The following is a 14,516-nucleotide window of genomic DNA, read 5'->3' on the forward strand; positions in this document are numbered from 1 at the left end:
ATTTAAAAAAGAAAAGCAATTTATTTTTTGGCCCCATTCATATATTTTTAAGTCTAAGCGCTGACAGTCTATGTGTGAAAATGGACTTAAGATGCCTTTTGTGTCTGTTTTATTCACAGTGAGCTAATTGCCTTCCAGCAATCCCACTCTTCAGATTCTTCAAAACCTCCCTCAAGAGAGGATGAGAAGTTGATAGGGACAGAGTCTTCCTCTGATAAAAATAACTCATCTAGGATTTTGTCAATCAACAAAGACACTGCATTGCTCAATGAGAAGGTCTGTAAGAGCTCTTGGCTTGGCAATGCCTGGCAGGCCTCTGTCATTTGCAGCCTGCTGCCCTGGGCGTCCTTCACACTGGCTTTTCTTTGGGTTTCTGAATTGCAGGTTCTTTTAAGGTTCTTTTAAGGCAGTCTCTTCTCCCCTTCTCCCCCCCCACAAAAAAAAAAATTAAATTCTTTAGGCAACTTAAACTTTTTCATAGTAAAGTAAATTTAAACAATACCCAGAAATGTATACCCAGAAAATGTTACCCAACTGGTCCAGCCAGCCCCTCCTTTCTCCAAATACCTGTACCCCAGAGTGGCTGCCAGGGAGATGAGGTTTACTCATTGGCTGGTTGGTTGGTGAGCCTACTTTTGAACATTGCTCTCTGGAGAACACACATCGATTGACTGTGTGATATATGACTAACAGAATTGCATGACTTTATAGGAGACTAGCACATTGATTTATTTTAAAGTATTATTCCTTTATTGTAAGATTTTTATTTTTATTTATATTTGCATAGATGAGCTGAGGGGTAGGCCAGAGATATACAGGTGGGGGATAGGGGGTAGGGGGTGAAAGGATTCACTAGAGTGGGGAACAGAACAGGCAAACTGACCAAAATACACTGCTGAGTGGACCAGCAGAGAGACAGGAGAGAGCTGCCATGCCATGTGGGTCAGCTCCCTGGCCAGGGACTGAACTCATGTTGCAGTGGCTGCAGATAGCTCATAGTACTGAGACTTAGCCCCTTAGCACATTTAGCTCTTTGTTCTTTTAATAAGAAAACCAGAGCAAGGCCATGGACAGGACCTGCGGAGTGAGCTGTGTCCCTTGAGCACATAGCCGTGTGATGTTGTCACCATGGAGACTCAGGAGCCGTGTAGGGGCGGGCGGGTGTTTTCCTAGAGACTAAGTGATGTAGAGAGCAAGAAAATTATCGACAACTATTGGACAAAAAAAGGCAGTCAGTATTTTTTCAAAGTTCAATGAACCTATTCTCTGATTTCAAGTAGTGAACAGGAGAAATAAGCTTTAATTCAGCAAATTTATTTTTTAAAAAGTTCCATTCATGCTAATTAATTATTTGGAAGGATATATGCAACTGGAACTGCTAGATTCCATAGCAATTTTAATTTATAAAGGATCATCATACTGTTTTCTTCAGTGGATGCACCACTTGACATTCCCACTAGTAGTACATTAATGTTCCCATTCTCACCCTCATTAACATGTTATTTTCTGTTTTCTTTTTTTTTAAGATTTATTTATTTATGCATATTTATTTATGTAACTGGGGTACAGGCCAGAGGTGCAGGGGTGGTGAGAGGATTCACCAGAGACATAGTGGGGAGCAGAACAGGCTGATTGACGAAGTGTACTGCTGAGGGGAGCAGAGAGCTCCACCAAGCCATGTGGATCACCTCCAGGGCAGGGGATCGAATTTGCACTAAAGCAGCTGCAGCCAGCTTACCCATTGTGCCACCAGGGAGGGCCCTGTTTTCTTTTTAATTGTTATGTTAATGGGTGGGAAGTGGTACAGTATTTATTAAAAAGTATTTACCCCCCCAAAAAAAGTTTCATTCACACATTATGGTCTTTTGACTTGTAGAGCATTTGGAAGAAAAGAAAAAGAGGGGGCGCTGTTGGAGGAAGTGGTTCTAAGGGTGGGTTCTCTGGACTAGCAGTCTCAGCCTCACCTGTCTAGGTTGGCAGACAGGTCTCGGGCCCTCCCAGGACATCTTGAATCTGAGCTGGGTCCCAGGAACCTGGTCACACTCGCCCTCTTGGGGATTCTGTGCACATTTAAGGTTGAGAACCTTTGATTTAGGAAAAGACTTACTTTTGGTTTTCTCACCTGTGAAATTTGGTCATATCTTCACAGCTGGGTTGTTTTTATATTGCTCATTCTCACTCCCTGGAAGGCTGAGGGCCCACAAGTTACTGTTTTTTCTTCTGGGTTATATTATTTAACCAAAGCCAAAGTGAATTTTTTTTAAAGATTTATTTATTTATGCATACCAAACTGGGATACAGGCCAGAGGTAAAGGGGTGGTGAGAGGATTCACCAGAGACAGAGTGGGGAGCAGAACAGGCAGTTCAACGAAGTACACTGGAGCAGTGGGCAGGTCAGGTGAGGTCTGCTTTGCCATGTGGGTTACCTCAGGGGCCAGGGATCGAACTCATGCTGAAGTGGCTTTAGCTTCTTAGTGCTGTGCTTTAACAAACCACTGCCCCACCAGCAGGTGAAGTGGATATGGCCAGCTTACAGTACTACATCCTAACCTGTTGCGCCACCAGGGAGGGCCCTGATCATTCTTTGACATCTTCTAGATCTGGGTCAGTTTCCATTGTTCATAAAAAAAATTAGAAATTCTCTTAATGAAAAAATGAATATTAGTGATTTTGAGAGCAGTTAACACACTAAAAACTAAGATCCATTATTTGAAAATTAAACTAAGTGCATGTTTCCACATATCTTTGTTTTTTTCCATATATTTTAAAGTGGACAAGTCTTCCATGTTAAAGTTGCATTTTGCAAGTACTTTGACCTGGTAATTATGTCTTGGAGTTGATTTAGGAGAATGTAGTGTTCTTAGGATTCTTTTATCAGAATGCTGACAATTAGTTGTAAGTTCTAAGTCAATTTGGTTATTCTGGTGTTAAATGGCCTACTTTGGCTTTGTGATTCCTGAAAGTCAAGAGGTTTTAGTTCATGGTGGTGTTTGTAATGCAAAAGCTCTTAAGACTGCCTCCCAGTTTCACCAGTGCTTCACTGTTCTCCTTCCCAGGACGACTTTTCTCCCACAAGCAAGCTTCAGCGCTTGCTGGCAGAATCTCGTCAGATGGTCACCGATCTGGAGCTGAGCACTCTGCTCCCGATCAGCTCAGAGAATCTCCTGGGCAGTGCCAGAAACGTATGTGCTTCCCTTCCTCTCCCCACCTGTTTGCCTAATCCCCTTAGTCTTCCTGTGAGTCCTTTTTACAAGGGCAACCCCCTCGGCATCAGCGTGGAAGTCTTTCCATGTTTCTAAGGGAGAGCGGTTGTACACTGGGTTTTGTTTTTTTTTTTTAAGATTTATTTATTTGTGCATACAGAGCTGGGGAACAGGCCAGAGGCTCAGGGGCAGTGAGAGGCTTCACCAGAGACAGAGTAGGGAGCAGAAAAGGCATATCCATGAAGTACACTGCTGAGGGGAGCAGCGGGCGGGTCAGGAGAGGTCTGCCACGCCATGTGGTCACCTCTGGGGCAGGCGGGAATCGAACTCATGTGGAAGTGGCTTTAGCGTCTCAGTGCTGTGTTTTAACCCGCTGCGCCACCAGGGAGGGCCCCTGCACACTGGTTTTAAGGAGGAGGGAAAAAGCCAAATTCAAATGTGAATGTCCCCCAGCTTCCTCCTCCTAAGTACCTAGGGGTATGAATATAAACTTTTGGGTATTTTTCAAAAGCATGTTATTACAGAAAATTTCAAACAACAGCGAAAGTAGAAAGAATAGTGTAATCACTCACCTTCAACAGCTGTCAGCTTCTGCCACTTTTGTTTTCCATCTTTCCCCACCTTACGTGTTTTCCTCTGAAGCATTTTCAAGCAAAACCTGGACTTCCCAGCATTTCACTCATCAGTGAAGATCTGTACCTCTTCATTTAATCTCTGCGGATTAGGATGTTTGAAAAACAGTTATGACATTGTCACACCCAACAGAATGAACAATAATTCTTTCATGACTAGACCACATTACATTTTCCCCTTTTATCCCAGAAGTAGCTTTTTACTCTGTGCAGATCAATATCCAAACAAGGTCCCAACTTTGCATTTGAATGTGTCCCCTAAAGAAGACCCTGTTAATCACTGACAGTCCCCCACCCCCTTTCCTCCCTCTTTTATTTCTTGTTTTACAATGCCATTCACTTGCTTCAGGAATTGAGTCTCTTGTCCTGTAGAATTTCCCACATTCTGGATCTGCTGCTGTGTCTTCACCAAGCACCAGCCCATCCTCCAGCCCTTGCAGACCTCACACACTGGTGTCAGGTCCAGCTGCATGGTCAGACACCAAGTCAGCTGGGGCTTTTGTTTGTCTGGCAGGACAGCTTCCTTGGTGACGCTGCCTGTGTCTTGTCCCATGTAGCAAGCGGATCCAAACATCCGATTGTCTCACTTGTAGATGTTTGGTTGATGGAAAAGTTAAAGAGTTTGTCAACCTGAACTTTTATACTCTAAAATTCTAAAGTTCACTTAGTGATTTGAGCATTCCTCATTATGCCTAAATAATAATAACTGCTGTTATTTAGATATTACTTCACTGGTCATTACAAAATAGCAATTTTCTAAGCTTCTTTCAGGAAGTGTTTCACCTGTTCATTTTAACTGTTTTTTCTGAGCATGGTAGCATTTCAGTAGCCATGATATAAGTGCTTGGTGGATTTTATAGCCTTGACAGAAATAGAGAAAAGAAGATTGCATTTGATGTCAGGACACTTGAACCCCAGTTTCCTAATCTATAGAATAAAGGCTTCAAATTGATGTTTTAAGGTTAAGGTTCCAGGTACTTTCCTTGGATGTGCTCTCTGTATAGCTAAAGGTCTTTGAAATTCATGGAATGAAATGTTTTTTTCTATCCCCAACAAAAAACCAAGTTGAAAAAGGTTTGTAGATTAACTCCTGGAAACAGTAAATCAGCACAGCCAGGTGGCAGTCTGCAATATCAGCTTGCAAAGCTGTTCTGCATTTCAAAATGCAAACAAGGAGCTAGAAGAGAAAGACAACAAGAAAGGAATCCTATTTACAGTCTCATCAGGAAAAAATTAAGTACCTGGAATAAATTCAGCAAGGAGGTGAATCCGTCCTTACCCACACTCTAATTGAGCCCTAAATGAAATTTAGCACTACTTCATCTATGGATATGGGAAGACGCCATGATCTGTGGCTTTGTCACTCATAGAAGTCCCCAAACACTGCCTTAGAATGCTGGATATTAAATCTGCTAGATCTTACTATTTAATGCATTCATAAAGTATGTATTCTATTCCAACTTTGGCTAATATTTTGATAACCACAGTTCTTTCTGTTCTTAGGTAATATAGAGATTCTTAAAAATCAATATACAATGCAAAGCCCACAGCTCCTGGGAAATACAGGCTCAGTTTCATAGTGCTCAAAAGCCCCATTGGTGACGTTTCACACGTATCAAGGGGTTAAGGAGCACAGGAGTGCTAAATAAATGCAGCCCCCTACCTTGAAAAAGACCTGAGATTTGCATGTAACACTGGGTTCTGTCAGAGGCTGCCACTTAGCATAGGCTGTGAGGTTATGGGAGGAGTCTGCCAGGGGGAAGGCCCATGGCAGAAGTGGGTGGAGGTATGTAATGATGCCAGGGAGGCAGTGAAGGTTTAAGGAGCATGAGTGTGTCCATATATGTGTGCATGTGCACAAGAGTGCATGTGTACTCTCTCCTCAATGGTGTGACTTAGTTTCCCTTGGATAGGTTCACACACAACCATGCAAACTGCACATATTGTTCAGATTGTTCCCAAATACTTAAGATGTGTCGAAATAAATTCACATTTTCAAAGCAGATTATGCAGAATTTGATGGCGTTTCAGCTTAACCTGCCTGACCAGATTCCTGCTGTCCCCATGGCTGTGACCCTTCTCTGCCTCCTCTTTAGAGTCCCTGCCTAGCATTGTCTTGGCTCCCCTTTCTGTGCTTGGAGAAGGACCATGTGTGTGTTCTTGGGTTTGCTCCATCATTGTGGAGGTGCACACATTTCCCTGCTCCTCCAAGAGCACCTGTCGAGTCCCCCACCCACCTGGGTGGGAGTCCGCAGCTGTGCAGCGCCCGCATCTGCTCCCAAGGACATGCAGTAAGTACCTTGAGTGGAAATGACAGAAAAAGGCAAAACCATGATCTCAGGTATAGATTGAAAAACATGTGAGTTATTTTTTGGTGAAAACTGGTTTAAGAGAATTTTTGAGCTGGAAAGTCTCATAATTTCATAGGTGGAGAAAAATAATTAAATTTCCAGCTTAGTATTCCAGAAGTAGAACCGGAACTCCACTTGGTGGGAAGAAATATTGACTCCAGATGCATCGTATTTTCCAGTGGGTTCTTAACTGATACAGAGATATATAGAAAAGGTTTACTTAGCAACCTGCTTTACAAATTCTTACCCTCTGGTCCTATAGACTGGGTAGAACTGGTAACTGAAAAGCAAATACTTATGTAGAAACTGCTAGATGTTTACAGTGAACAAAGCATCTGTCTGCCTGACAGTGTTTCACTCTCTGCTGCTGCTAAAGACACAGGATTTGTTCAGAGCCTTTCTCTGGAACATGCATTGTTGGGGTTCCATCATTCCAGCATGTTGCAGGGGACCAGCCCTTTGCCCAGTGGGGTCAGGATCGCTTTGGGACTTTTTCCCACAGAAACAGTTGCTCCTGCCTGACAACATTCCTTGCCAAGAGCAAAGTCAGGAAACCATCCAACATCCTATAGCGTATAGAAGCCCAGAAAGTAGCCCCCATAGCCCCAAGATGGGGTGTTACTGAGTTGTTAAACTGAACAAGGCCAATCTTGGATGTGGGGATGTTTCTGAAATACATTAAGTGAAAAAAAAAAAAGCAAGGGACCTCCCTGGTGGTACAGTGGTTTAAAACACAGCAGTATGAAGCTATCTGCAGCCACTGCAGCACGAGTTAGATTCCTGGCCAGGGAGGTGACCCACATGGTGCAGCAGACCTCTTCTGACCCACCTACTGCTTCCCTCAGCAGTGTATTTCAGTACATCTCACTGTTCTTTTCCCGACTCTGTCTCTGGTGAATCCTCTCACCCCTCACACCTCTGGCTTGTACCCCCATGCTTGTATGCATAAATAATAAATAAATCTTTTTTAAAAAAAAAGAAAAGCAGGGTATTCTACACGCGTCCAAAAGGAATCAGAAAATACATTATTTCAAACCATGTCAGTATACTTAACTACTTTTTACAAAATCCAGTAATTTAAAAATAGCTAAGAAAGGGAAGCCAGAGAGAAACAAAGCACCACTCACCACATCTCCTGGTGCCCACAGCAGACTGCCTGCTGCTGGGGTGTGGGGCTGGTGTGGCTTTGGGTCAGTATGTGGGCAGACACTCTCATCCCTAGTTTGAAACTATTGGTGCACCCTGTCGGGGCTCTCATCCCTCCTGTGTCAGGCTGGCAAGGTCCCTGAACCCACATAGAATATCTTCAAATGAATAAAATAAAATACATCTGATTGCAAAATATGAACAAACCATCGGATTGTATAATGAATCGTGGAGGAGACTGAAAGGAAGCAGTGTGTGGACCGGAGCAGGTAGACTCTGAGAACCTTCCTAGCCTGGCTTCAGCATAAGTCCCACAGGAAGGGGGAGACAGAGGGACTGTGCTCAATGAGCTCCTGAAGTTCACTGCTTGGTCTGCCTGCACCTCTCCAGGTTCATCATCCTCCTCCTCTTTAATACCTCCCTGGACACCGAATGTGTTAGGTGTTATGAATGAGAGCCTTGCGTTGTTGGTTCTTCCCAGTTGGCTATGGTTGTCGTTAAGGGCTTGCCCTGAGCTGTGTGAAGCTGTGTTTTATCTGGACATGAGCTGATGGCCAGTGTTTAGCCATAACACATGTGGTAAAGGCACAGAGTGGCCACTAGAGATAGCAGGGTCCCAGCAAGTGTGAGAGTTAGTCCATGGGCCTCTGTGGTGTTGGCTGCCTGCCTTATAACTGTGTGAAGTCCCTGACACCCTCCAGTCTTTTATAAAGGCACTTCTGCAATATTTGAATATTGTCTTACTAAGTATGTTCTACTTTTTCTATGTTGGGTACTAACTCAGGAGTTGTTTTGCAGAATTTAGAATTCTCAGAAGAATCAGCTCAAAAGAATACTATTCTCAGTAACTGAAGACAACAGCAGTCAATTTCGGTGTTCTTTGAGATGCTGGGTAAGTCACCATTGCTTCCTCACTTACGTCTCAGTGGATATGTAACGAGTAACTGGGGAGCTTGGGAAGGTACCAGGCCACTATCAGACTGTCCCCCTCCCTTTCACCCATTTATACATACCTTCTAGATTTAATCGGAGTAGGCTCAAGTACTTGTAACAGATACAGATCAAAAAGTTCTCGTTCTTAATGGCCAGGACTTCAAATCTAAGGAAGTAAGCTGGTATGTGAGTGAATATTTCAGCATGCTAGCTGAATGTTTGTTGAGAAAAAGTCTCCTCAGGGAATGTCAGGTTTTATTGATCCACTCAGCACTTTCTTGATCTGTATGTCTATCAAACCTGCATATCATATGCAAAGTTTCTTTGGAATCCAGTTTGAGAATTAAAAGGCATGGGGGTTTCAGGAATGTTCACTGAGAACTAACAGCACTGTGGAACCCATGACAGCAGTAAGCTTGATGGCCCTCACCATCCCCCCACTCAGCCTGGCCTCTCCTGTCCTTCCTCTTTCTCTGCTGATTTTCATATTTGTGATACTTGGCATGACTTATGTTGGTGAAGATCAGGATGTGTAGTTCAATGTTTTAGCAACCACGAGCTTTCAGCACACAATCTAACACTTATTGATTTAGATTTTCTTGACTCTGTTTCCTTCCTGCAGAAGCCATTCTCATCTTTGTGGAAAGCAGACATCAATATCTAAACCTTGAAAACAAAAAAAAGAGAGTGATCTTTCATTAGCAACAGTTAATACCAAGGGGAGCAGAAACTGAAAGTTTATGTTGAAACATCTATATTTTGTTGGTTTTCAGGTTGACCATTTTCATGTATAAGAAATATTTTTCAAGCATAAGAAATTAGCCCTTCTTGTACATATACAAACTTGTAACTATGCAGAGCAAAGATGTCTCTTTGAAGATGCAGACTAAGGTTCAATACTAGAAAAGTTCTTTAACAGCGTGAAGATCAAATAGAGAACCGCTGCATATAAAATGCTACTTGGACTATATGGTTTTAAGACCTATGCATCCATTTAAATTATAACCAGTAGCTTATCAGAGCCAGCTCAAAAATAGGAGCAGTAGCGTTCTCTTGTGGTTTTAGCTCTGGACTTTGCCATGTAAAATAGACATAAAATGCTATGATATAAAATGTTTCACTGGAAGTATCTCCTCATCCCTGACGATGGAGCTCCTGTGCCAGAGTCAAGCAGAAGCCCCTCTTGTCTGAGCCCCATCTGTTTATACAAATCTTGCTGGAAGATGAAGTTTTATGTGCATTTTTCTATCGTAAAAGACTAAAATACTTTTCATTTTTGTTTGTAAAGTAACTTAATGTAATTTTTTAAAGAATATACCATGTACCTCTCCTTCCCTTCTAAGAAAATTAATCAACTTCAGTCAATAAAAATATTTTTAATAGTAAAGAAAAATAGTTATCTCTGGTTTCTTTTTATCATACGGGAGTAAAATAAGCAACGCTAGTAGTTTGAAAGTGGTTAGTCTCTCAGGCAAGAATGGGATCGGTTTTTTGGGGGATGGGTTTTTTAACATGCAGATATCAATGTTCTGTTATGCCATGTAAATGCCTCTTTGTTCAAAGGTTTCAGTGCAACTTCAGAGATGGTTTCCTGAGTGCAGGAGTCACTTCAGTTCGTCTTTTTAATTCAGGTGCTAAAAAGAGAAATTGGGTGAGGCTTGGCTATGTTCTTTATAAATGCCCACTTTCTCCCTCAGGCTGGTTTGTGCAGAGTGAGGCTGAGAAAAGTGGAGCCAGTTCTCAACCACTGCCTCCCAGAAGCAAGCCTAAAATGTTCCTGGAGGACCTGACTCACCAGTCTGAGAGATATTCAATTTGCTCCTCTTCTTAGGAGAAGTCCATGGAGTATCTTGCCTGGTAAGAAGAAAACACTGATTAGGTGTAAGTAGGACGATTTCAGGACTTGAGGATTTTGAAGAAAGCCCAAATGATTTGTGACTAAGTGCATTTTAGCTCAGAATTATAGTGTCCATAACTTGTAGTCTTAATCTATCACATTATTGTGGATTTTACCAACTGTATTAAAATGGGAAATCTTAATACTATCATCTTGATATTTAAATTAGTCAGGAATTTCTGTTAAAGAGAGGCAGTCTCATCTGAGTTTGATTTGTTTTCTTTGGTTTTGTTTTTTGGGGTGTGTGTGTTTAAATAGTTGCAAGATAAAACTAGATGTTAGCATTTACATTTCATCATCATTCTTTGCTCTTAAGAGAGGACAAGTAAATTGTGCAATTTGCCTGGCAGAAATTATCCCAGCCATCAGAAAAGACTGCTATAAGAATATTTTTAGAATTGGTGAACAGATCTTTTAAACAGAAATAGAAATATCCCCAAAGAAAGAAATTCTGAATCAGGGTAACACATAAACACTAAAAAACAGTTTTATTGAAAAAGCTGTAATGGAATGTGTGCAACTGAGGTAAGGTTGGCTCCTTCAGGAATGTGGGCAAGGACTAAAACTTTGTGTTTGGTCCTGAGCTTGCTGGGGGCTCCCTCCAGGAGGTTTCTTTCCTCAGATTAGATGGCTCAAGCTTGGGTGGTTTGGTTTGTTTCTCTTCAACCATTTGGTGAAGATTTTGTTTTGGTCTCCATTTCAAGAAGGTTTGTCATTCAAAGCCTTAAACAGAATAATGTCAGTCACTACTTCCATACATCATAGAGAGCAGAGTAAATAAGATCAGATCAGGAAACCAGGTGTTAACCAGGAACGCAGCCTGTAAGGTAGGTCAGAAAGCAGAATGGGGGCCCTCCCTGGTGGTGCAAGGGGTTAAAGTGCAGCACTATAGAGCTACCCACAGCCACTGCAGCATGAGTTCGATCCCCAGCTAGGGAAGTAACCCACATGGCACTGTCTCCCCACTGCTTCCCTCAGCAGTGGATTTCAGTGGATCCGCCTTTTCCTTGTTCTGCTCCCCATTCTTTTCACCTCTGGTGAAACCTCTCACCTACCCCAGCCCCCACGCTTATCCCCTGCACCTCTGGCCTGTATCCAGTTCTTCTATGCATAAATAAGTACATCCTTTTTTTTTAAATAACAGTTTAGTTTTACAAAATTTTGTACATTTATTTTTTCATCTCAATTGTAATCCCGCGGATTTCCCATCACCAAGTCACCCGTGTGCCCTCACCATAGTCCCGTGCATTTCCCTCCCCACCCCCACGTTTTTGATCCCATTCCCCACTCCACTCCCACAAAATGTCTCTGGTATATGGCTGTTCATTATTCTTATTATTTTCTTGCCTGGTCCATTATACTCCTGCTAAGAGCGAAACCATCCGGGTATTTTTCTTTCTCTTTCTGGCTTATCTCACTAAGCATGATCTTTTCCAGCTCCAGTAAATTTTTTTTTTTTTAAAGATTTATTTATTTGTTCATACTGAACTGGGGTACAGACCAGAGATGCAGAGGGTGAGAGGATTCACCAGAGACAGAGTGGGGAGCAGAATAGGCAGGTTGATGAAGTACACTCCTGAGGGGAGCAGCAGGCGGATCAGGAGAGGTCTGCCACACCATGTGGATCTCCTCTGGGGCAGGCAGGGATTGAACTCATGCAGAGGTGGCTTACGCTTCTTAGTGCTGTGCTTTAACTTGCTGAGCCACCAGGGAGGGCCCACATTGGTCTGGTTTGTAAGGATGTTTTCTGTTTTTTCAGCCAAATGCATGCTTAGGAAATCTAACCTAAAAAGAACAAAATGATTGGAGCACACAATAAGTACTGCTTTGCTGGTACCTGGAGACACCCTGGTGAACAAGGCAGACACTTCCTGTTTACAGTCTAGTGGGAAGACAGACCTTAATCAAATAATCCCAAACATGATGAAAAACCAGTAAGTTCTGTGAAATAAAGTCACAAGGCACTGTGATAGCATAGAATAGGGGCATACGTCAGATTGGAGGGTTCTGGGAAGGCTCCTCTGAGGAAATGGCATCTGAACTAAGGGCTGAAAAATGAGTAGGTACTAACTAGGCAAACAGGAAAAAGGAACATTCCATACAGTGACAATAGTATGTGCAAAGGCCCTGAGGTACTTTCAGACTTGATGGATGAGGGTGGTGCAAGATGAAGCTAGACAGAATGAGCCTGGGACCAGCTCATACACACCTGGCAACAAGACAGGGCAGTTGTGCAGCACAGGTCATTTTAGTAAGCCCAAGCACAAACTATGGTTGCTTCTGTTGTATGAGATCTAATTTGGATCCTAAATGCTTTGCCTTTGTAATGTTCCAGGGAATCACTCAAAAGTCCCAAATATATCAAAATAGCCAGTAACCATGATGCTGATAACAGCAATAGAATCATTTGTAGAACTAGATCTCCTGCCTGAAGATGTTTTACAAATTAAGAGTTGTGTCCCTTGGAGTGTTCTTCCATAAAACCAAGGCACATGTCTGAGTGAAATAAATAGGGAGATTGTTTACTTGCTTTCCTGACTCTATTTCTCACAATTTGTTGAACACTGTTCTGGGGTAGGCATCCTGTGGGCACTTAGAGACAGGGAGGTCCTTGCCTTCCAATAGCTCACAATCTTTATAGGTTGATTAAGTTATAGTTAATTAGATATGTTAGGTGCTCTGGGATCCCAAAAAGGTTGGAAATAGTGCCTGGCTCAGGGGTGAACTATTTTCAATTAATAAGAGTGGTAGCTGGCTGTTAACATTGTCACTGTGGCAGAAATTTTGGGCCCAGAGGGGTTGTTTAAGTAAAGATGAAGGCTGGTTTAAAAGAAGATGCTGTGTTATGTGCCGAGTTCACAGGATAGCTGCTTTTTTCTGTGTGGAAAAGGAGTCCAAGAAATAGCTGCTGTGACCATATAGCTATTGAGGAGGGTACTGAGCATTGATTACACAGGAGGTAACACACATAAAAGGGTTGGTCAGGGCCCTCCCTGGTGGCTCAGCAGTTTATAACACAGCACTGTGGAGCTAGCCTTAGCATGAGTTCGATCCCATGCCATGGAGGTGACCCACATGGTATGGTAGACCTCTCCTGTCTCACTTGCTGCTCCCCTCAGCAGTTTACTTCAGTACATCTGCCTGTTCTGCTCCCTGTTGTCTTTGGGGAATCCTCTCTCTCTCTCTCACTCACACACACCTACCCTCTAGCTTGTACTCCAGTTCTTGTATGCATAAATAAATCTTAAAAAAAAAAAAAAAAAGGGTTGACCAGCTGGCAGATAACAAGCATTAGGTAAGTGTTACCTATTATTCTATTGTTACCCTGATGAAGAAGCTTTTCAGTGACTGGATTAATAAAACATGGCTAATTTGTCTCTTGAGTGAGAGGAGAGCCTTGTCAAATACATCTTTCAAGTATCCAGTATCTGGGACCACGCAGTGAGGAATAACTGGCATGCTAGTTGGGGACAAACAACTTCAGGGTAATCTGCCTCATCAAGGGGAATCCTCAGTAATTTTATTGGGTGAATTCACACATTATTGTATTTTTGATAGGAAAGCTGAGGATAGGGGAAACAAAATAGCCATTTGTCAGCATATACCTGGGAGAATGTGACTTTTTAAAACTTCAGTATTATGGCCAATAATTTAAAAAGCAAGTGGCACAAAGGGTTAAGTCTTAGCTCTATGAAGCTATGGACAGCCACTGCAGCCTGAGTTGGATACCTGGCCAGGGAGCCCACCCACATGTGGATTTCAGTGGATCCGCCTGTTCTGCTCCTTTGTGTATCCTCTAAACCCCCTGCACCTCTGGCCTACACCCCAGTTCTTGTATCCATAAATAAAATGTCTCACAACACCTCCTGTGGCATTTTTGATGCAACTTAATGACCCAGTACTGTGTTTTGCTCAAATCTATCTGCAGGCTGTTCCAGCCCTGCCTCTCTTGGTCCCAACCGGTTCACAATTGGCCTGGCATTGTGTTCCCATTGGTCAGACTCATTGAGGCCAAGCTTATTACAATTAACCAGATCCTGGCCTGGTGTAGATAGGGCTTAAAAGGAGAATGTGTGGTGGGGGGCGGTGCAGGCGGGGTGCGGTAGCTTGGAGGGAACCGGAGTTGACCCACCCCCACCTTTCGGGAGAAAGGAGGAAGGACGGGTCTCCCTGAGCGCGGCCCTTGAACTGGGTGGAGGTGTGATGGGGCTGGGGGCGGGGGCGGGGCCAGGTTCAGGGGCGGGGCCAGACGTTGGGGCGTGACGGGCGCGTGCTCCTCCCCTGAGGCGGGAGGGGCGGGCTGGGGCGCTGGCGGCGGCCTCACAGTGCCTAGACTCGGGCGGCCGTGGTGACG

The 14,516-nt window shown here is 43.2% G+C and overlaps 1 protein-coding gene across 2 annotated transcripts in view; it reads left to right on the forward strand.

Annotated features, from left to right (window-relative positions):
* CCDC62 (coiled-coil domain containing 62) overlaps positions 1-10,009 on the forward strand; it is a 31,850-nt gene extending 21,841 nt beyond the window's left edge. Inside the window, exons 10-13 of one of the 2 annotated variants that reach the window (XM_012731216.1) lie at positions 120-276; positions 3,057-3,182; positions 8,131-8,224; positions 8,888-9,620. In XM_012731216.1, coding sequence (XP_012586670.1) covers positions 120-276; positions 3,057-3,182; positions 8,131-8,184 — 337 coding nt within the window. In that variant the 3' untranslated portion in view covers positions 8,185-8,224; positions 8,888-9,620. Of the gene's footprint in view, positions 1-119; positions 277-3,056; positions 3,183-8,130; positions 8,225-8,887; positions 9,621-9,962 lie in introns of those variants that run through there. The other variant, XM_012731215.1, reaches the window with a different exon arrangement.
* The last annotated feature ends 4,507 nt before the right edge of the window (positions 10,010-14,516 follow it).

The sequence above is a fragment of the Condylura cristata genome, unplaced genomic scaffold (assembly GCF_000260355.1).
Source record: "Condylura cristata isolate star-nosed mole 26May11 unplaced genomic scaffold, ConCri1.0 scaffold00029, whole genome shotgun sequence".
Lineage (NCBI taxonomy): Eukaryota > Metazoa > Chordata > Mammalia > Eulipotyphla > Talpidae > Condylura > Condylura cristata.